Source organism: Scatophagus argus, chromosome 2, assembly GCF_020382885.2.
Source record: "Scatophagus argus isolate fScaArg1 chromosome 2, fScaArg1.pri, whole genome shotgun sequence".
In the NCBI taxonomy this organism is placed as follows: Eukaryota; Metazoa; Chordata; class Actinopteri; family Scatophagidae; genus Scatophagus; species Scatophagus argus.
Genome location: NC_058494.1, coordinates 20,323,936 through 20,347,637, shown reverse-complemented (window position 1 = coordinate 20,347,637; position 23,702 = coordinate 20,323,936). Strand labels below are relative to the sequence as shown.

Genomic DNA, 23,702 nt, shown 5'->3' with positions numbered 1-23,702 from the left:
GCTTTGTAAATGTGTTTAATTCTGCACAGCTACCTGCAACAACAGAATAAATATTTTACTAGCTTTCCACGTCCGTGCTTAACAGGACTAAAATCAACTGAAATTCAGTAGTGGATACCAAAACCACCCACTTTCATCTACAGAGCACTTGACTTCTCAAGCTGGTAATTGCTATCAATTTAGAGCAAATAGGTCCTTAACTCTGGTTAATTATGCACTGATATTATTTATTTATTTACCTTATTTGGAGTCTCTGAATTCCACTTTCTACTCAGGCAACATCTTCATCACTTTATTTACGGGTCTCTCAGGTCAGTTTGTGTTCCCCCAGACATGTTTGGTAGCTCGAGCTTCCTGCCGCGTGTCATAGCCCACTTTCCGTTCCAGTAGCCTCACTTCAACTCTCTCTGGGACAAATAGAAATATATATGTGTACCTGCTGTAATTAGCAACAGCTATTGTTCCGGCATCATCACTCCACTGAGACCCGTTCCACTTGGCAAGAAACAAACAGATTATTTTTCACTACAATATGTGGGTGTTTTTTTTTTTCTCTCTCTCTCACAGTCAGAAGTTTTGTGCACACACACATGGATTTTTTTTTTGTTCACCCAAATGTTAAGATTTTTGTTTGAAACAGGTGCTTAAGCTTGCCCCTTTTTTACTTGTATATTGTATGCAGCCTCAGCTGTTGCTTTGGCTTCGCTTCTTCCTGCATGGCGGATATTTCTAACTGAAGGAGCCACTCATCACACTGGTCTTTGTCCTGTAATGTATAATACATGGTCCCATTTTTAGTCACGTTCATCAGGCTAATTAAGTTGAGGTGACTCTATTCTTAGTCAGTGTCTGCTCTTCCTGTCTGCAATCGCACGTCCCAGGTGTTGGATTGTTTTCGTGAACAGCTTCTGCATACAGTGCGTTTAGTGTTTATTTTTTCTTTGTATCAGATTACACTGAGCCAGCAGAGCTCACAGGCAGGAAAAGTTGTAGAGCTTGAAGTTGATTTGGATTTTATTAGATCCTCTATTGTTTATTTTTAGGGACTGGACGGTTTGCAGTTGATTCTTTCAGTTCACTTCTTTATGTTTGCGTGAAGAAGAAATGTACTTGCTGTTATTGCTTTAAGCCTTTTGTAAAAAAAAAAAAAGGTATTGATCGGTTCCAGTAAGGCTGTAATTCCAATGCGGTTGTCATTTAAGGATTCCATTTTTTTTTCTTGTCTCTTTTTGTTATAACTTCAAATCTGTTTATGTCTTTCTCTATAAAATTAAACATTGCATCCACTTTTGAGTAGAAAACAACCCTTTGATTCTGTGTAATCAAACCTATTCTAGTGCTATCCAAACAAATAAGTGATAAAATACTTGTTGATGTTGGACCTGATTTTTCTCGTTTTTCTCGAATTGTAATATTAAGCATTATATCAAAAGAAATCTGTGCAATAAATTAAAACCGAACATTTTCATATTTGAACACAGCAGAGACAGCCTCCGCAGCTTTTAAAAACTGTTGCGTAAAGGTGCGGTGCAACAGTTTTTAAAAGCGTGTGGTGTCTCTTTCTCTGAAGCTTGCAACACAGTGTTGCAGATGGATGTGATGTTGATTAAGCAGAGCATTAGTTAGCTGTGCTGCAGGAATTTGTTCTGACTCAGCGCCAGATAGGACGACAGAGAGAGGGATGTAGTTACTTGAAAAAGAGTGAATAATGAAACCACGTTATTTCTGTGGTGTGATTATTGAGAGAAAGATACAGATAGAAACAGCTTTTCCCCTTCCCAAAAGACAGATTAATAGAGAACACGGTTTACAAATGGCCCTTGGTCCTTTGGTTGTTTCATATTGATTTATGATTTCTTCTTATGGGGAAATGTTTGTACAGAGGTGTGCTCAGCAGGGCTTGCGTGAAAACTGCACGTCTGTGAGATGGATTATGAAATCAGCCTTCCATGTATTTTCACTTTCTGTTATCCATTTTTTAATTAGTATCTCGCATAACATATCGGGCTGGCAAATAGCTTTATCAGTATTGGTTAAATAGACAAAAACAAATCTTGACATTGATAGAGTAGCAGTACTCTTTAAATCAAGAATAGGAAAAGCACATAGTAGTTATGGAAACATGTGAGTGTTTTTTTTTTTATTTTAGCTTTTGGTTGGGTAGCTTTGTGTTTGTGTTAAATCAAGGCTAAAGGTTAGAAAATGTAATTAGAATTTACTACAGCATGACTAATGTACAACATTAAGTAGCTGGGCAAGAGTGATGGTGTTACTTTGTTAATTATTTTTCCTTCAGATGTGGGGGATGTAACACCATGCAATCTTTGATAGGCACTAGTCCTCCTAATCAGCATTCTGAGACATGCTGCTGGAAGGATATAAGCTCGGTTCTTCCCAGATGCCGTGAGTAAATGCAGGATAGGAAATTAGGTGTCCAGTAGATGCAAGGCCATGCAGGTAACTGATGTTAATTACACAGTTTTTATTTTCTGGTTATTCTTTCATGTGTCACGCCTCTTTGTATAAGTTTCCGAAGTAGAATAAATGATTCTTTAATGATGAACAAACACATCCATGTGGAGCTCTTAATACACTTTGAAACATAGTAATAACACGTCATTACACAAATAAAAGACTGCAGATTTCCCATACGCTCTTGGTTTCTTGTGTAACTTGTGCAGCCGTGCAACTTCCAAGGAGAGCTTATGCATCTCTGAGAAGTGTAACCCCCGACGTTTCACTGACTTTATGAGTGGGTTTGGTCGTGTCTGGATTGTCTGCTTGTCTGTATTTACTAATCTATGGAGCTGCAGCCAACCTTGGCACAGCCGGGTCCTGACCGCTGCTTTGGAGCACTGCTGTCAAGGCAACATGAAGTAGACTCACAGACGCCGAGTGACAGCCTCTTGAAAGACGAGATCAAAAGTTTTGAGCTGGCTCCTCGAGAAGGTCGGGGTTAATTTCAATGAGCTCGAGTAGCTATTGTCACATCAGACTGTTGATAATGCTTTTTGTTTGGGCCATTAACAGAAAATCTATTTAGCTAATGTACGCTGAGAGGAAATCATCTGTTTTGCCACTGTAGTTTGGATATTAAACTCGTTGCCTTCGAGGAGTCATAATGTATTTTTTGGAGATAGATTCGGTGAAACAGCCGGCTGGAATACAGATGGGCTATAGTATGGGGTCTTTTTGTCCCTTTCTGTGATTCAGTATATAACCATACCATTAAATAGCTAGGTGTTCCTCGCCACACACAATTTATCTACTCGGTGGGAATCCTGATGCATTCGTGCCCCTGTTCTTGAAGCACTAATACATTTTGTTCGGTCTAACTCCCCGGGTCTGCACCCTTGAGATCACTAATGTATTTAATAGCAGCAATCCCAACGATTAAAATGAACTAATCAATGGGACTATGTACATGCTTTCGAAAGCTCTCGATTTCGATCTTGCCCTTTGACAAAGAAGCTTTTTCGAGAAAGTGTGGGTCTTATTAAAGAAAGAAACAACTCTTGTATTTGTTTTCTTTGTGCGTTTCACTTCAGGTTGCCCTCCATGCATGCGGTGTTGCAACAGACATGGTGATGGAGCACTGCATCCAGGCCGGAGCCGCATTTGTCATCAGTCCCTGTTGCTACGGCTTCATCCAGAATGCTATCAAGTTCACCTTCCCCAAGAGGTTTGTACCTGTTCGCTTCAGTCCCGTGTCACCTCTCAGGGGCTCTGCTTTTTGAAATGTTGTTTCTGACCTTGTTTTCTTGTTAGACCCCTGCTAGCATGAGTGCTTCTCTGCTCTTAAATTCTATCATTGATTTCTTTTTCAAGGCTGTTGTTCTCAAACTCATTGTCACTCTCTGTCACACATACACACAGTCTTTATCGCTTGTCAGTGCTTTCTTTGTTCACCTCATGTCTCTCATCATCACTGCTAACAGTGTGAGGCAGCAGTGTCGCACTGCCTTCACAACAGGGTCCGACACACACCTTTTCAGTCCTAGTCCTGTTGTCTCAGAGAGCCGAGAGTCGAGTTCTCTAAGAAGAGGCTGTCGTGGATATTAAGGAGTTACAGGGAAATCCAGTTGGAGGCACAAACTACAAGCGCTGCTCTTAACAACTGAGCTGAGCCACTGTATATTTGCTAGAATATGATTCTGTTTACATAGAGATGGAACAATACGCAACAGCAGAGAGGGGAAAAGTGAGAGGCTTTGCTGAAATGGTGTTGACCCAGTTGCTATAGCAGCACTGTTGACTAATGGCACTGTAATGCCTTAAGAATCCTAACTAGGTAGAACTCCACTAAAATCACTTTGGGGTAGTGAAGGCTGCAAAGCAAAGTACTGTTGTGTACCAGTGCTGCCGTAGCAGCTGAGAGACTGTGATTACTGGCAATTTAAGATAGCCATTGTAACTGTTGACACTGTTAGCCAAATCTGTTCCCGTGTGGGATAAAAATCATACAGTGTGTGCGTTGTTTTTGTTCCTGATTTATTTGCCTCGCATCATTTTCTTTATCATTGTTTTGACTGTGACCTTGGATATCACATAGCAGGAGAACCTTTTTTTAAAAAAAAAAAAAGTTTTGGAAAATGGAGAGCAAACAACAAAATGGTTCAACATGCCTGGAGTGAAAATTATTTCATAATCCAGTTATTGAGTTTCAGTGAAGACTCAGCGCTCACCTGAAGAGGGGTCACCTCCCTGCATATTCCTGCTTTTCCTCATCTCCCCATCAACTCTCACTTTCATCCAAAGTTAGCTTCCCTTTTTTTGTTTGGAGGCCAATTTCTGAGCTGGAGCAGAAACATGAGAATTTGCGTTCTTGCGGGATTTCAGGGGTTGCAGCTTCAGCCACAGACTGCCTGTCATCCAGTGTTGTTGCTGTGTTTACTCAGTCACTTAACAGATGCGGCTGTCTGTCATTACAAAAAAAAAAGGGATCTTGACAGAAAAAGGTTGTCAGCTGGGGGTTTGGTAAGTTTCACAAAACTTAAAGGTACCATGTAGATTTTTTTTTTGACTACCGTGTTTTCTGGACTATAGAACGCACCTGAGTATAAGCCGAACCCACCAAATTAAAAAAAATAATAATATTTGTACATATATAGGCCGCACTTGACTATAAGCCGCAGGTGTCCACATTGTAACATGACATACGTTTTCAAGTCCGGGCCATCTGCTCTTATTACCTCTGAAAGCTTTGGTCGTCTTTTTGCATTGCGTCAGTTCTTCACGCTGCCGTCTCCAACGTCTCACCATTGATTCATTTACGCCAAGCTTACGTGCAGCAGCTCTATTTCCTTCTTGGACAGCCAGTTTGATTGCTTTTAACTTAAAAGCTGCATCATATGCATTTTTTGGAGTGTTTTCCATGGTGACTGTATGTGCATGACACGCAAAATGACTGTTAAAAGTTACGCTTAAAACTAGCGTCTTCCTCTTCGCATCACCGGGCCGTTAGCCCGTAAAAATCCATAGATTAGCCGCATCGTTGTTTAGGCCGCAGAGTTCAAGGTGTGGGAAAAAAGTAGCGGCTTATAGTCCAGAAAATACAGTAGTCGCAGTAGTTGGCTCTGCTGGTGGGATTACGCTCACATAGCACTTACATGTGGCTTACAGCAGACCCCCATCAGTAGCAGAATGCCAGTACGGAAACGTAAGCATGTCGGTGGCAGAGGAGGGCCATTCTGGTTTGCTTATGCAACGACATAAGGTGACGTACCATTTAGAATCAGCATGTGCCAGTAAAATAAGAGTAAGTGAAAGTTCCTTGTCGTACCGCACTCGGCAGCCAGACATTTGTTCAGCCTGGAGTGGCAAACAGCAGCGGTGTAGCAGGGGCATATCACAGTTAGCTGTGGCAGATGTCACATTTTTTGGCCGATTGGGGTGGGGGGGGCATTGTGTAACTGACCCTAAAATTGTGCCTTGGGGAGCACCATCAATGTACAGTATAAATATTCAGGAGTTTTTTGCTCTTCTCACTTTTGCTGCCTTGACACTTTGCCCTGTGTGTCTCCTCATAAAATGTTAAAGAATGGCAGAAAAAAAAGGTCTTTGCAGCTGTAATGGACAACAAGAAGCTGTTGTTTCTGGAGGGTAGTCGTGCAGTAAATGTGAGGGGCCCGTCGCACCTGACTGTGTCAGTCTTCGTCTTGCCACTTTTAATGTTTCCCCTCAGGTCATGTTCCAGCTACTCCTGTGGATATTCTGCAGGTGTAGACGCTCCAGGCAGTTCATAAGTTTTTATGACCTGTGAAACTAAACTGCTTATTTCATTAAGGCTCCAACAGTTTAGGTTAAACTCAAGACTTCACTTCATGTGACCCGAATGGCCCCTGACCTCCTTCATGTTGATTTTTAATTTGCTCCAGTGATGATCTGTTTAACCATCACAAGCAAGCTGACTTTGCTCACACGTCATAGCCAAAGCTTTGTCCTGCTTTCCCACAGACAAAGTTTGTTTTGGGTGGATGTTGGTTGCGTTTTGTTGAGCCTTAGATTTGGTTACATGAGTAATCCTCGTTGGTTTGAAAAAGTTGTTTCTTCTTGTTGTTCTTTGTCCCAGAAAAGGGGAATGAAAACGTATGATGTGCATCATAAGTGTAGTATTGGGACATTTTAATCACTGCGCTTTAGCATTAATATATCTTCTGTTTTTGTGTTTGCAGCAAAAGGTTCCAAGACACCCTGACTTACAAGGTATGTGATGATTAAATGCCTCAATTCCATTTTTTATTCATTTGCACTCAGGCAAAATATCAAAGACAGAGCACTGAAGTGCTCACTGTTTACAAGAACTGTGTTTTTGGACTGAGTTCACTATATGCGCTTTTAAAGACGTGTTGTGACTTATTTTAAATTATCAGGTTCATTAGAATCTACAAGGTTTACACTGATGCCTCAACAGGAGAATAACGTAGTCAGAAGTGTTTGGCTTAAAAGTTAAAGTTTCACATGCCCGGACCGGAGTGCAGTGACCCGATGAAAGGTGAAAGTGTTTTCTCATACCACAGCTGTCAACGCTCAGCAAACAGAAAGATTCAGACAAATGAGAAACAAATTGAGAAGCAGTGACACGCCTGGACTGAGTTTGACTGTTTGTAAATCCACTAATGAGCTTGTGCTTTAAATGTTTGCTAAATTCTTTGTCACTGGTTTCAAACTAGTGATTATATGAACAGTGTGCCGTCATTAAAACTTAAAAACAAAAAAATGGCTGAGCAAGTGAAGACTTTATAAGTAGCTGAGTAATGTGTTAATTTGTTGTCTGTGGTGCAGTCGCAACATGTAAACAAGTTACTTTAGCGTCACTATTCTCAACAGTAACAACTTTAGGGGCTCCACACAGTTTTATTTTATCTATGCATAATTACGAAATAATTATGTTTCAGAGTGAGGAATATCTGATTATGCTACCTGTTCCAAATGGTAATATGAGCTTATTTACTAAAATGTTGGTGTTGCATTTTGCAATTTCTAATATGTTGTGAAATTTTATCGAAGATTTTTCCACTTTACACCACTGAACAGCAGTTTATCATGTGTTGGGTCATGTGTTGGGTATCTCTTTTTATCTTCACACTTCACACTAACATTTTTATGAGATCGCTACCTAAAAGTTACTGTGAATATTTAGTTAATACTGTAGGCTCAGTTTGACTTTACAGAGAGCTGACCTGCCAACCAACCTGCTCCATTTGCAGTTCGGATGTACCAAACATGTGAAAGATTAAAACTAATTTGCCTGATTTGGTATAACTGGCATAATTGTTTTCTTTATCTTGTTTCTTTGTTTTCCTGTTATTTTTTTTTTTCCCCAATTGTTTCATTTTACTTTTCTGGGACTTGCGATGTCTTGGCTCGCACATATCTTGGGAACAAAGATTCTCCCGGGCAGTTACAAGAGGGAGTCTCACACCCTCCAGTCTCTCGGTTCCTTATCGCTCAGCACAGACACAGCACTGTACTGTGGAAGGGCCCATCCCTCAATGATGTATGGGACCTGTCAGTGCCCCTGGGGAGGATCTGTGCAAAAGTTGCTGCAGGTCTTATCCATGGCAACCTCAAGAGCTGACATGTCACAACACTGGACCACCTCTAACTTCTTTTCTTTTGGTGCATGAGAAGAAACTGATTTTTTTTTCCAGAGACATGGCTTGAAAAAACACAGAAGATTATATATTGCTTGAAAGACGGTGGACAATTGTAGTGTTCTGTGATAGTGTGTTGTGTTTTTTTCCTACTGCTGTCAAAAAGCTCAGTGAGCAAAAGAAGTCAGAGTTGCCACATTTAAAAAAAAAACCCCAGTCTTGCGTTTAACAACTACGTTTGGTATTTATTATTCATTTGCGCAGAGCCTTACATCTTGGTGTATCTCTGCTTCCAGCCTCCCTACAGGAATCTGTTGGGATAAAAGCTGCGTTCCGTTGTTTTATAGCAGCACCATAGTTGTCCTTCTTGAACTAGTGGAGTTAAAAGAATGACAGCACGCTGACAAATGGTAATCGCTGGAATAAAGGGCTAATGGTGTGAGATATTGGTGCTCAGTGCTAACTTTAAGCACCTGCCTCATGGCCTCGCATTCAGCTCAACCTCACACGATGAAGAATGGAATCAATTAAAGTACTGTAGAAGCAGATTGGAGATTACTAAGCGTCCTCCTGACTCACCGCTTCCATGAACCTGAGCGTGATAAAGTAAAGAAAGAGAAAAGAAAATCTTGTCCTCCAGTTGGAAATGAAAACCAGGGTTAATCTGGCCCTTTTGAAGAGTTTACAAGGATGACTTCATTCATCTTAGAATCTCGCATGTACAGAAGATGTGGTTGACATGAAGTTTACCATGCAAATTAAGTTATTCCATGTTTTCTGTTCTCTGTTTTTAGGTACTTTACACCTTACGTCTGGGCGGCTAGTCAGACATACTGTAAACCGGTTTAGAAATATGGAATCAAAGGGGTCTCAGTATTAATGAATGTACACAGAACACTGAACTAATGTACTTTTATACACATTGATAAATATTTTTATGTGCACTGAAAAAAAAAGTTTCAGTTATTTATTTGCAAACCTCATTTGTAATACATTTGTAAATATTTCTGTGTATATTCATTAAAGGGACAGTACACCCCTAAATTAAAAAAAACACATATTTCTCCTCTTACCTGTAGTGCTACTTAACCATCTAGATTGTTTTTATGTGAGTTGCAGAGTTTTGGAGATATTAGCTGTAGAGATGTCTGCCTTTTCTTCAATATGCTAGCACCAGTTGGCACTTTGACTTGTGAACACCACTTGATGAAAAGCCAGGGGTTCACCGAACTCATTAAACTGGTGCTTAAAGGAAAAGTTTAAGCGCCACCACAGTCAAAAGGATTTTTCCATCCTCGAATATGAATGTCAAAACAAATTTTCGATGACAATGCATCTCATAGTTGTTCACATGCACTATATAGACAAAAGTATTTCCTCTTTATTATTGAATACAGCATACCAAGACATTTTGGACAATGCTGTGCTTCCAAGTTTGTGGCAGCAGTTTGGGGAAGGACTTGGGAAGGCAAACATTCCCACAGAAACCCTACAAAATCTTGTGGAAAGTCTTCCCAGAAGAGTAGAAGCTGTTAAAGCCGCAAAGGGGGGGACCAACTCCATATTGATCTATGGAGATATATATTTCATATATATCTATGGAAGTCCCATGTGATGTCCCAATACTTTTGTCCACATTATGTATTTCAGTTTCAACTAAAGTGACAGACTGATTGATGTTGCCATGCCACTAATGAAGCTAAAAAGGAGATTAAAAACTGTTTGCTGTGAGATTCTACACAGACTTTTCTTTGCCATGCGATAGACTAGTGATTCCCTGCCTCTTGGTGAGTGCGTGCCGATTTAGGCTCAACCTCCAGCCCTCCACGGCTGTGAGTAGGACAAGCACATGAAGAAGATGGGACGAATCAAACAAATTCATGAATGCTTGTGTGTATGTGCATGCGCATGCGTATTAGTGTTAGTATCACTGAATGCTCATTAAGAAAAAAAATCTTTGTGGAGTTCTTTAATTCTTTGACTGATCTGATTTGTGATTTTTATGTCCTAAATGTGTGTTTCTGAGACTGGCCACCCGCAATAAACAGGTCGTGTGCTTATTGTTTGTCTTTGTTTCAGGAACACATGATACTTTGTCGCTTCGCAGACCAAACTGCTGTCCAGCTCCCTCCCGAGAGGCGACTTATAGGTACTCTTTACAGTCTTCTGCTTATGCCCGAACATTCACCCAAGTTGCCTTTAAATGTCTGACAACAGAAATGGATAATATCTTGATATTTATTGTTCTTTGGCTGTTGTACTGAAGCCATGTAAATCAAGAAATCAGAAAGAAACTTATAAGGCACATATCCCACAATAACTCCTGACGTTTCCATCCCAGAGTCCTGGTTTGACACCTGTTTTGTCATGTAGTAGCAGCTTTTTGTCTGTCACACCCAAGCAGACAGCTTAGTATATGCCGATGTGTTTCCTGAGATTTCTTTACATTGTGATCCAACCCCTCCGCTCTACTTTTTCGAAAGGTCTAGATGTTTGAGAAGCGTGGAAAAATGCTCATGCTTGGGTTTCTTCAATGTGACAAAGCAGCTGCAGCGAACAGCTGCCAGATCAGTGTTGTCAGCCTCAGAAAGAAGTGTTCTGTCAGGCCGAAACCTCCAGACCTGTGCTGACGCTTCACTGTACGGTGTTTCATTATGTCGAGGACCCTCTTCACCTTGATAGTTCTCCAGCTCTATCAAAGCCTCCTACTGAATCTTAGGAGGCTCCCCAATGCCTCGTCAGTCTGAAGCCCTTTCATATGTACCTGACACTACCTGTCACAGACGTTTCTGCTCTGTATCGGTTAACAGGGCTCAACCTCTCCCGCTAACCATTTTCTAACCATGTTTGATCTCCTCTCTCCGGAGCCTGCCAGCGTGACTGTGACCGTGTAGGCGGCATGGCAGACCAAAGCTCACATTTACTGTGTCTGACATCTGCTACCTGCCTGCTGAGCTGCATAATACATCTGAAGTCTGCGTGATATCAGTGTGTATAAGTAAATGACCTCTTTTGGGTATTGATTCAAATGAATGCTGTGAATATAAATGTAATGTTATTAATTTACGTATAAATAATAGGAACCACCTATAATATCCAAACCTGGTCAGTATGTTGAGCTGTTGATATTCGCTTGGATATATCAGCAGCACGTGCAGATGGCTGACAAATTAAACAAATTATGCAAAAAAAATTAAAAATCATGGCTGCCGTGCTCCTTGGCGTGGATTCCACACATCTCTGGAGCTCTGTTGGAGAGATGAATTCTTCCAGAAGATATTCCTCCCTTTGGCGTTTGGCTGACGGTGGCGTGGAGCTTTAATACGGTGGTGCAAATTCTATCCATAGATGTTCATTTGGGTTAAGATCACTTGATCACGTCATAGCATATGATTTGCAGAAGTCTCATTCTTTTCGAATCATCCAGTGGCCTCCTCATGCTCTCTGGATGGGGATATTATCATCCTGGAGGTGATGTTTTCGTAAAGTACAAAGTCAGCTTAGATGTTTTCCTCTTTCCTTATGATCCAAAGTCTAAGTCAGCTGGGACATTAGGCCATGCCGAACAGCATGACAGGATATGAATTGTAACATACAGTATATGTGTATGGCAGCTTACACAAACATGGCTAATGAGCCTCCACTTAACTATTCAGGTTGTTCCTTTATTTTTTTTTTTTCCCATTTCCCACCTTTGGGTCTCATTGCTTGCATTTTTTTCTGTATATGACAGTTTTTTTTATTTAATTTTTGTATTTTTTTTAGTATCCAGTATCTTTTTTTAGTCTGTTCTGTACAATGTTTCAATTACACCAATGTTTACTGCTATACTTCAGCACACCACAGACTGTATGGATTGTAGCTGCTGTGGTAATGAGTCAATTACATATTGGATTAAACTGAAGAAAGCTTCCAGTGATTGGCTGCGAGCAAAACCATATAGATAGTATGTTTTTTTCTCCAGATCTGGATACTAAGAGAATCAAAAACACATTGTTTGACTGGAGAAGTTTTGAGACTACTTTGTCCTGGTATTTTGGTTGCTACTATAAAGGTATTGAGTACCAATACCCAAATCTAGTGATCATTTTCAAACAAAATATATTGTAGTTCTGGATATATATTATTTGGATATTAAAACCATTTTTTCCCATCTTAAATACTACTAATGCATACGCCTAAAAATCCCAACTTTACTGATTACGTTCTACTAATTTTACAGTGACTTTTTGCTGCTTATTGGTGCTTTTAGTTTAGATTTCCTTATATTGTGAAATTAAAGAAGTTCCTGTTATTCTGACCATACCTGTATATTAATAACAAGTGAAAGCAAGTGTAAGAAGATGTCCCTTGCAAATGACTCAATCTTATTTTATTTTTGGATGATAAAATACAATTTTCCTTCTGTTTGGACCACTGCAGGTAAACAGTGTATGGGCTTGGTGGACTTGGATCGCTCGTGGGGAGCAGAGACTCATGGGTACTCTGTGTGGGTGATGACTATGGAGCCTGATAGCTGCTCACCGAAGAACAACATGCTGGTGGGAAGGCCACCACAAAAGAGTGGAGTGGAAGTCGGTGCCAGCCAACTGGAAGCACCGGCGCATAATTAGGACTGCGAGCACGGCTGCACAGGAGAGCACCTTCACCGTGGTTGGGGTTTGATAAAGTACTCAGCCTCTGTGTGCCTGCTGGCTGTGTCACGGCATTGCTGAGAATACAACTCTTTCTTATCCTTTTGAGATTTAGTTGTTTTTTTTTTGTTTTTTTTGTTTATTCACTTTTACAAGGCCTTTTGTAAGAAACTGTCTCAGAAAATAAAACCGTTTTTTGATTCATTTTTCTGGACAAGCAGCAACAGTCGTCTTCTGAAATCTCTTTCAGACTGAAGTTAAAGGGAATAGTGCCGTGATTTCAGACACAATAAACACATGGAAGGATGCTTCCGGAGAGCTATTCCTCACCTTTGTTAAGTGCGCTCAATTACTGAACGCTCAGTCTCTCACCAGCTGCTATGATGCTTTTTGCGTCTTTACCTAAACCATATGATCAAGCTGTCAGGGTAAACAGAAGCAGCAGGAAATAAACACTCACACTGCAAATTAAGCACACCACACTTGCACATACTGTTTGTGCAAAATAGTCTGTATACGGCCTTCTGTGATAGAGCTCAGCGGTCGGCTTCTTCTGTTGCCAGGTATTAGCAGGAGAAGAAGGAACTCAACGCTAAGAACTCATCCGCACTTAAAGATGAGATGAGAGTTATGATCATACCAACCTCTCCTCTGTGTTTGTGGGGGACTGAGCCAGGGGTGTATTGAAAGAGAGAAATGGGATTTATCACATCAGTTAAAAGAGAGCATTTGTCATGGTTCCTACAGAGAAACTGATTATTCCTCATAAAGACTGAATGTGAATATGGTATGCAACCAGTAATACGTTCAGCAGCAATGAATATTTTATGATGCTGGCGAAAAGGTCAGTGTGCTTGATTAGATGCACATACTGTTCAGAGCCCAGGAGCTGAACATCACACAATACGCTCCATGCTTATCAATCCTGTACTCTTTGGACATGCTGTAGCCCCCTTAAGCTTTCATTCTCCCAGATGATACCGGTTATCTGTTTCTCTGAAAAATCCTTTGTTGTCGTTTTTGACAGTGTGTCGCGGTTACTTGAGAAATCTGGGGAGGTAGAAGGAGAGCTAGTTTTCCTTCTCGCACTGAAGGTAGAGACAAAAGCGGCGCAGGCTTTTCTAGTATCGAGCTCATCTGAATTCAGTCAGCAGAGTCAATCTGTCCCGAGGTGAATGGCCACAGACACGGCTTCCTTCCAAGGACTGGAATTATTTCAAAAGGAGATGTGTATGCTTGTGTACATTACAGAAACGCATATAAGCAAGAAAGAGCAAGTAGGCTGCATCGTTTAAAGAGACGAACCATTTGAGAGAAGTGGGTTGATTCAGCCCAAACACCTGGAGCTTGAAGACGTCAAACAAACAGATTCTTTGTTTAGATGAAATAGGTGAGATGTCTGAGCTTTTTTTTATTTTCTTTCCTGTGTAATTGCTCATCATCTATTTTATGAATGATTTGGTTCGTGGAGCTTCCCTGTGAGTCCAGTATAAAGTCGGTGAGGGCACTGAGCTGAATTTTTATTGTGTAAATAACATAATCAGAGACAGGTTTACTGACGTGTAGATTTTCACATACAAGGAATTTGCCCTGCTGTTAAGGTGCATAAATCAAAGTGAAAACAGAAAGAATGCACTGCAGTCTGATTTAACTCACCGCAAAACTGAACCGGAGGATATTTAAAGCGTTTGGGAGTGAAATGAACCTGTGATTGAACAAATATTACATCTATAATAGATTTCATTTAATCAGGGAGTCGTCATCGTGTGCATGCTGATAATCAGCCTTAAAGGGACAATTTAGTTATCTTTTCTGTTCAGCTGAGTGGAGGTTCTCTCCACCATGAGTGTAGGTTTTCAGTAGCCGCTCTGAAATGAACAGTTAGAGCAGAAAACATCCATCAGGAAATAACTGAGCTTTCGCTGTTTTGTGAACTTCACCCTGTCTTGGTGTTTGTTGGTAGGAATTGTCCCGTTTTGACAGTGACCTTCTTCATGTTCTCACTGTTACTACGACAGGCACTGATGAAGTGGATGGATGGAAGAGGCCTCTCCTGCCATCTCAGTAAGGTTCAGTGTCACACTTTTATATTTAGCTGTTAACATGCATTACCACTGTGGAAATGTGTTTTTATTGTACTGTTGTATATGGACAATGTTTAGCAAAGAAGTTTGGATAGCAAGACTGTTTTTCTGCACCCGTTTCCTGTGTGGTTGCCTACAGCAGGCTCCACGTGCCACCTTATGTATCCCAGTTTAGGAGTCTCCGCCCTGTATTCTATTGTTGTGAGTATCTTCTACTTTTGCCTGCAGTAACATTGTGTGTTCAGAGTGTTACACAATGACCCACTTCTCCTGCTGGGTTAATTAAAGGAGGGTTCACCCAAATCACAGAAATACATTTTATAATTATGTGGATTAGACATGTCGATGGTTCTGTACTTTTAGTGCTATAAATACAGTAATGCTTTATTTTACTGGTTCTTGATGCCTTTACAATTTCCTCAGACGTTTCTTGGAGATAACGCTGAAATTTGGCACTAAATATGGGTTAAAAAACTGTTCAGTGTTCATTATTGCCGTTCCATTGACTTAATTCAGATGAATTTCTGATGTTTTCTAAGCTATTTAGTCATTCCAGGTTCAACACACACACAGTAAACGAATATATTTCCAAGAATAAATGACTAATAATTAAATATTTGGATTTAAATGGAACAGCTCTTTCAAGATAATCCCTCTGGAAGTCAGCATCTGCTTATTCGACTTGGCCTAAATCCCAAATTTAACAACATTTCCTGAGAGATGAGCATCTCCAAATGTTATGACATAAAACTGAAAACCTGTGCATGGCTAGATACGATTTGGGATAAGTGAGACTGCTTTTGTGCTTTGGCCGAAATGACCCTTTAAGGTGTCATCTGCTCAGGCCACAGCCACGTGCCAATATTGTTGTTAAATGGGGAATCTACATAACGCATGACCTGTTGCCAAATGTGATAAATCATCCTGAAATCACATTCTTACAGTCTGGCCATGAAAAGAATGTGATTAATATTGTAATTACAAAAAGCAGGCATTTCTCCAATCACCTGACTCTGGAGATGTCAACCCTGTGCACCGGCGCATAGATTTGTCCTGGAGTTGTCGAGGGGCGTTAACGACGCTGCCGTGTAGGCTGTGACTGAACAAGCAGCAGTAATCATATCAAACCCTCAGCTCATTCATCTCCTCCTCCATTAGTGAAAATCCTGGCGTTTTAGGCATTTTTTCCCGTTGAGTACTGGAGAATTATTGTATTGAGTGACTTATATTCTCGAGGCAGCCGGCTGTCACATAACAAAATGAGACAGACGTTTATAATTCTGCCCCCAGACAGGAAGTGCAATTCGCCACACTTTGAATATGAAGTGCTTCTTATGACTCAGGCAGCGGATAATCACCCTAATAGAACCAGACATATCATCTTGTCGAAGAGTAAAAAAATAACACAGAATTTGCATGTCAATATTAGATAGATTTTCAAAATGTTACGCGAGGTATGATTGGACAGAAACTGTGGCTGTGGAATCATTTAGTCCCAGTGATTTCAATTTCAAAAACTAAATCACTTGTGTTTATATTTAAAGGAATTACAGGTACGGCAGAAAGTACTCCGCGAGCTTTGTCAACCAGTCACGTGGTGTTTTCATGCTTATCTTTTGTCGTCTCCAAATTCAACCCCGGTAATTTTAAACTGTATAGTCTTAACTGCGTGCGCAACATCTACCTGGGTGGGCGACGCACCTGCGTGCCTCAGCAGGCTACGCAATTAATTAAGGCATTTGCAAAGCATGCGCGGCACGGAGCTGCATCTGGAGTCTCTTCCTCTTGGCTGTGCAGGTCATGACGTTACGCGCAAAGTCCCAGAGGCGCTGCCGGCAGGATATCCGCGGTGCTTTGGCTGCTGCTTGCTGAGAAGACGGGAGATAAAGTCTGACTGCAGTGGGTGCTGTTGGTTGGAGATCCCGCCGACTGAACTTGTGAGGAGAGGAGAAGAGAGAAGGGGTGGCGGGGGGAGCTGTGCGCTCTCCTCCCAGCAGAGTGCGTCCCGCTTCACACACATACACAAACACACACACACACACACATCGGGGTCACTCTGCTTCAAGGCGGTGGGCTGTTTTCACCCCCGCACCTCCCGAATATCAGCATATGAACAGTCTGCAGGACGCCAGAAGACCTGTGTACCTGTGCACCTTGAGCGTGCGTCAGACAAACTCGTCTAATTGTTTCCTCCGCGGTTTCCTACCCGGCGCTTTTGGAATACGGAGAATAACAAGCAGCGTGGGCGCGTAACTCCCGAAATAATGGATTTATGGATAAAGTTGATGTTGTTGTACAGCTGCTGCTTTGGAGCGAGTGCAGACTTTGACGGCAGGTAAGGGTACATGGTTCACATTGTCTTCGAAAGCCGATGCTTTAGTGAAATAACACTGTTTTTTTTGGAGACCAGTCCGCTACAGTTTGACCAAGCACAGCTTTCGATCCTTTTATAGGCTGTTTCTGGAAACCTGCGCTTTGCTGGACTGGCTGCAAACTGAAGCAGCATTTTAAGATCTCTTAGATGTGTCTTAAAACATGTTGCATGCGTGCGCTCGGCAGCTCTGAAGAAGACTACTTATTCTTGGTGGTGACCTCTCCTTTATCCTTTTCGGTCTTTTATCCTAACTTGTATTTTTTGGCGAAAACCGGTAACAATCCATGCGCAACAAGATCCACTTGGTTTCGCTCCTCAGAGCCCACGGAAGCGGTGCTTACACGTGCAAAAATCACCCCCAAGCCGCTCTTGTCTTGGGCAGATATCAGGCCGGTTATAAAGAGATGTGACAGCACATCACCCGGCGCTTCATGTTCAAACAAGATCCCGGTGAAGTATTTGAAGACGGAGGTGTGGAGACGTGCCAGACCTCAAAGAATGCATGTGCCTGAGATTTCCATCTGCCTATAGGTGCATCTGAGATAAAAATGATGGATGATGGTAGCTTTTTTTTTTTTCTTTTTCTTTCTTCTTCGTTTTTTTCCCCCCTTTTTACGACCGTGCTTAATAAAAGGTGTTACCGTGGCCCGTTCTTTCTAAGCAACAATTTAAAGACATGTTTCTGACTTGATCACAAACAGAATTTATTCCTTAGCTTGCACCAATTTTTTAGGAGGACTTTTACAGTGCGAAGAGGTGTTTAAAACAGACAGTCTATTCCATCTCTTATTTTGTGGCGTGTTGAAATGGGTTTCTAGAGCTCAGAATAAAATTGGACCGAAGTCCATCCCAACAGTGAGAGAGAATTACACAAACAGAGCCCTACTGCCAAATTTCCTGCATCTCTAACAGAGACTGCAGCCAAGTATTGTACTATATTTTTGCTCTTGTATCTCTGTGGGACAGACTGAGCCCTAAAGCTGGATTCTCTCTCATGTTTCGCTTTTTTATTTAATTTTATTTTTTTCCAAATGAATGAACAACTTTTGAAGATTTGAATTCTTATTGAAATGATGTGCGTGCATTTCAGAAAGCCCCGTTCAGACTGACTGCCGTTCCACCTGCTTGCTGATAGAGTTTGACAGTTTTCTACTTTGTGTCCAAAAAGTGATTCAAAAGAAGCAGATTTGGATATGAAAGGTTTCAGTTAGGAGTACAAATGTGTGTGTGTGTGTGTGAGAGAGAGAGAGAGAGAGCATTTGAAAGCACATACTATATTATTGTTGTGCAGGACATGTTTTTTTGTTCTTAATCACCATGGCTAATATCTGTTTGACAGGTTGTGATCTGATGAGATGTGAGGGGCTTTGACTTTCATTTCACACGTTGCCTTTGTGTAATCATCATTTACTTTAACCTAGCAGCAGCAGCATATTGTACATTATTAACGTCCTTGTTGATGGAGAGGCTTGTCACCACGGCCATAATTTGACAATTTTTATGGGTATAAACTTGCCCGGGCCTCAATCTGTGCTTCAATATTAATTCATTGAGAGAATATCCCCTGAGAGTGAACACAAGCAAGAAAAGAAAGCCATTTACTACCTGGTCTCCCTCACTTATTGCCTTTTAGAGAGCGTTCCTAACAGGCTTATCCATCTAGGCTGAAGGGTCCTTCACGGGCATCATTGGCAAGATCATTTTGTTCTCCCTTAGCTGCACATAATATGCTTACCTGCAAATAAAAACATTGCACTGTTGTTGTTGCCACTTTTTATTCCAGCCAGGGACTCAAGGACGACCGGTTTTCCTTCCATATCGCACAGAAGACGCTTATGAAAATGAAAGGCTGCACACACAGTAGAGAGTTTTGTTCAAAGTGATGTCACTTGATTGTAAAGCTCAGTGCAGCCAAGTAGCACATACCAGACCTCCTCAGTAATAATCCAAAACCGCAGGCTGGTGCCAGGTTATGTTGGTGTTGTAATGTCAGACTCACATTTGGGTTCACGGGGTGGAGGATGAGTACGAAAACACTGTCAAAGTCAATTTAGTCTCCCCTGACTTACAGCTCTGTGTTGTCTTACCTGTAGAGAAACATGCATTCAAGTTCTTGATCCCCGATCAAGACATATGAACCTTAATCAGCTGCCAGGTCATATTGAAAGTCAGCAGACGGCAATTCAGTTTATGACTGACGTAACTGCTCTCCCCTGTTGCTTTAATGTCATGAGCAATAAGGTCGGTTTGGTACTAAGTGGAAAATAATTACTTGAAATGCTTGAAGTGCTACATGGTAACAGAGGGCAGAAATGTATGTTCTGTTCTTTTTATATGTGTATTCATTTATTTATATTCATTTCTTGGTTTCAAATGAATGAAAACGACGTTAACGTGTTTCAGGAGGAGCGGCCTGCCTCTTTATGTAGGTTAATTAGTATATTTAATGTGATTCATTCAAGTGGTAGGATTAGGCATTTCAACAGCATTTAAAAAGGATTATATCACATAAGTACATACACAGTATAGACAAAAGTATTGGGTCAGGCCTCTTCATTATTAAATTCGTGTGTGGTACGAGGATGTTTTTCAGGGATTGGGCTCGGTCCCTCCAACACCGCTCCAGCGTGCAGGTCTAGTATAGATGCTGGCCACATGATAACTCCAAGTTCAACAGGCTAACCTTCAAATAAACACTAAAGAAAAACTTTAAAAAATAACAAAACTTGTGGTTTCCAAGTTTTAAGTTGGTATTGATTCATCCTTGAGATTTAGTTTTGAAGCAAGTTCTGCTTTGTTGTGGGCTCATTTCTATCAAAAAAAAATCAAGCTGGGTCTTCACTTTCTTGGCTGTCGGAAGTTGATAGGACTTTCAAGTTGGTTGTTGCAGGCGACGACAGAGCAATTAGCATCCCTTGCTCGTTTTGTTATTGAATTACCACGTAGAGTAGAGTCAGATGATGCAGAGGATGCAGGTGCAATCAACACTGGCATTTTATTCTGAAGAAAGAGAGAGAAGAGCACAAATCTGGTGCACAGTGCTGTATGGCCAGGCACTTGTGCCGTAATGCAATTTAGCAGCTCCGTCATGATTTAATTCTAATTCTTTGTAGCACTGTTTCGGAGCTGATTCTGTGGTTATTAGTCCCCGTGGAGAATTAATCTCACAGTGGTGAAATTGACCTGCGACTGCAGCCAGGACAGCAGAGTCACTGCCCGTCTTTCACTGCAGCAAACCCACCTTTAAAGGCTACACATGCCATGCTGGCACTAAAAACATTTCATTCCCTTTCATTCTAGGAGAACATCCCATTAGCTCTCGTATTGCAGTGCTGAGTATGCCCTTAGCTGGTTGTTTGGAAAGAATACACTTACGGTTGTTGACATCATATACCTTGTATTCCTGCAGGGGTTGAATGCAAGTCATTTAGGACAAAAATATTTTGCTTCTCCACAATTGTGAACGAGGTGGACGTGGAAGTGTGTCAATGGTACAGCCTGGACGGTGCAACACAAGGGGCTGTTGCCTTATATTACATCATAGGTTGTTTTTTATTTTTTTCTGGCCACTCGCTGAATGTCTTCCACTTCCCTTTTGTTGTGTAAAATAGCATTTAGATTTAACAGGCTGGATGATTTCTCACTCATCTCCATCTCAGGTATTTGTCAATATCCCACATGGTGCTTTGTGTTAATGTGATAGTCTTGGCAGTCTGCATGCAGATCTGGCAGCCTGTATGATGGTTCATTAAGACAGCAGACACCTTATGAGTACTCATGCCTTCAGCTGAGCTTGGCAGGTTCGAGCAAGTCTTTCACACCAAGATGCTACAAATGCAGCAGTCAACATCTTTACGTGTCTTTATGATGAAAATCCATCCAACAGTCACTCTTGGATAATGGATTAAATTATCATCGCTCTGAATTAGGACCTTCATGGAGCTGATTATCACTCTACACACCCCACACTGCTCCTCTGTGAGCGATCGACTAACTACTCTTCACTGTCAGGCAGGAGAAATAGGCCAGCTCTGTGTCCATTAGTAAAACAGTGGATGAGGGATGGTGTTCCCATAGCGGATATCAACTGCTCAGGTTCTGCTGGAAGAACCTTGTCTGATAGTCTGTGTCTGAGAGGAGGTGTCACAGTGCATGCGTGAAGGGTAATAATTATCTGCTTCAGTTCCTTCAAGGCTTAGTGCAATTTAGGATCATTATTCAGAGCCTCGGGGTAATAAATACAGGTATTATTCTCACGTCCATTTGATATGCCAGCTTTTCGTTCAGTAGAATATCACCAGGGACAAAATGTATCTAAAAAAAAAATGGCCTTCCTTCTTTGTGCAGGGTCACGTAGCTCCCATTGTTGATTGAGATTCAAAATGTTCATAAATGTTTCATGAATGTTCTAAGAAATGGGCAGTACGTCTTTGACATGGCTGCAGTTATGAAACGGTGAGCTGATGGCTGTGCACAGCTGCCGCCGGCTAAATTCAGCGTGAAGAGAGGACTGAGAGAAACACTGAGGACTTGAAACTGGTTTCCATATTCAACATGTGTGTGTATTTTTATATGAGTGTGTAGGAGAAAGCATGAGAGGGAAATGTTTGTTTGAATAATCCAGGACCTGTTGCATGTCATGAGGTTCCGGTCTCCTTATCACTCCAACTGCACCAAACAGACACCTTTTGCCCAACATCCACTGTGAGCTCAGGAGTTATTACTCTGCATCTTTGTTAATAGGCTCTGTAACATCACGAGCTCAGGCTCAAATGTCATGCCCATCTATTCCTGACATGTTGAGAAAACTTGATTCATATAGGTGTATTTATATATTTTATTTATTTTCTCAGAGTCCTCCAGGCAAACAAAATATTTGCTTTACCACATTCTCATTTGATGCTACTGGAAAAACAAGTAAAAATTCAGATTTAAGATACACTATATAGACAAAAATATTGGGACACCTGACCACCACCAACAGGAACTTTAATAACATCACATTATAGTACGCAGACAGCTTTGCAGCTACAACAGCTTTCACTCTTCTGGGAAGGCTTTTCACAAGATTTTGGAGAGTTTCTGTGGGAATGTTTGCCCTTTGATAAAGTAGAGCATTTGTGAGGTCAGACACTGATGTTGGACCAAAAGGCCTGGCTCACAATCTGTGTTCCAGTTCATCCCAAAGGTGTTGGATGGGGTTGAGGTCAGGACTCCATGCGGTCGAGTCAAGTTCTTCCACACCAAACTCATCCAACCATGTCTTTATGGAGCTTTGCTTTGTGCACTGAGACTCAGTCATGTTGGAATAGAAAAGGGTCTTCACCAAACTGTTGCCACAAAGTTGGAAGCATAGCCTTGTCCAAAATGTCTTGGTATGCTGAAGCATTAAGATTTCCCTTCACTGGAAGTCAGAGGTTCAGCACAACCCTTGAAAACATCCCCATACCACACTCATACAATAATAAAAAGGTGTGTCCCAATACTTTTGCCTACATAGACTGCAGCCTTTTTGCAGCTTCCATCCGGTATTTTTTTTTTAACCTCATCTGTCTGTCTGTCTGTTGTTTCTCTCTTGGTAATAATTTTACATTAAACTGACAAGGTTCGGCACAGTGGTGCAGTGGTTAATTGGCTACTCTACATTATCCCTAGATGTGTGTGTGTGTGTGTGAGAGAGAGAGAAAGAGAGAGAGCGTGTGTGGTTGTCTCTCTTTGTGTGTCAGCCCTGTGATTGACAGACAGCCAGTCCAGGGTGTACCCCTCCTACTGGTAGTCAGCTGGGATAGGCTCCAGCCCCCCCACGACGATGGACAGATGGATAGACTGACGTTGGATTTCTGTCTACAGATCGGAGTAGGGCTGCAATTACTGTTAATTTTTATTATAATCTCATAAATATTGCTTAAAAAATGACGTCAGCAATTAATCGATTATATAAAAAATAGTTGAGGATTAATATTTTGTCGATCTACTAATTTATTGATTGACAGTTTAATTGACAAAATAATGGGAATCCCAAATGAGGGGACTTTAAACACATAGATTCAAAGAACATTCAAGAATCAAAGTCACACAGGATGATTACAGAGGTCAGCACTACGTTGAAGCTAATTATCACAAACTTTTCTGGCAACATAAAGACATCCAATAAGAAAGAGCTAGAGAGCTAGAAAACAAGATCTGGCAGGGTAATAACATTTCATCACACAATGTGTGATTGACTGATTTTTCTTTCTTTCTTTATAAATGTTACACAAAGGTTGACAGACCAAGGAACAAGACTTGTGCTAATCACCACTAAATTTCACAGATTGCCGCCCGAGTCCCTGGTGTTAATAGCTGGGCTGCCATTTGAAAAGAGCTTTCATTTGAGGCCATTAAAACATGATGACGAGTGTATAAAGAAGACAAAACCTGGATTGTGTGTGTGTGTGTGTGTGTGTGTGTGATGAGTGTTTCATTTTCACAGTTAGATGGGGCTGTGGCAGAAATCAAAATATCCCTTTAACTC

At 41.2% G+C, this 23,702-nt stretch overlaps 2 protein-coding genes across 7 annotated transcripts in view; both read left to right on the top strand.

Moving 5' to 3' along the window:
- gstcd (glutathione S-transferase, C-terminal domain containing) overlaps window positions 1-12,950 on the top strand; it is a 47,810-nt gene extending 34,860 nt beyond the window's left edge. The window contains exons 9-12 of the mRNA XM_046416907.1: window positions 3,549-3,682; window positions 6,675-6,705; window positions 10,176-10,245; window positions 12,519-12,950. Coding sequence (XP_046272863.1) covers window positions 3,549-3,682; window positions 6,675-6,705; window positions 10,176-10,245; window positions 12,519-12,709 — 426 coding nt within the window. The 3' untranslated portion in view covers window positions 12,710-12,950. The remainder of the gene's footprint in view (window positions 1-3,548; window positions 3,683-6,674; window positions 6,706-10,175; window positions 10,246-12,518) is intronic.
- Window positions 12,951-14,042: 1,092 nt separating this feature from the next.
- Window positions 14,043-23,702, top strand: part of npnta (nephronectin a) — a 48,818-nt gene continuing 39,158 nt past the window's right edge. For 4 of the 6 annotated variants that reach the window (XM_046416960.1, XM_046416936.1, XM_046416950.1 and 1 more), the window contains exon 1: window positions 15,232-17,149. In XM_046416960.1, the coding sequence (XP_046272916.1) occupies window positions 17,079-17,149 (71 nt within the window). In that variant the 5' untranslated portion in view covers window positions 15,232-17,078. Of the gene's footprint in view, window positions 14,800-15,231; window positions 17,150-23,702 lie in introns of those variants that run through there. The other 2 variants (XM_046416927.1, XM_046416942.1) reach the window with 2 other exon arrangements.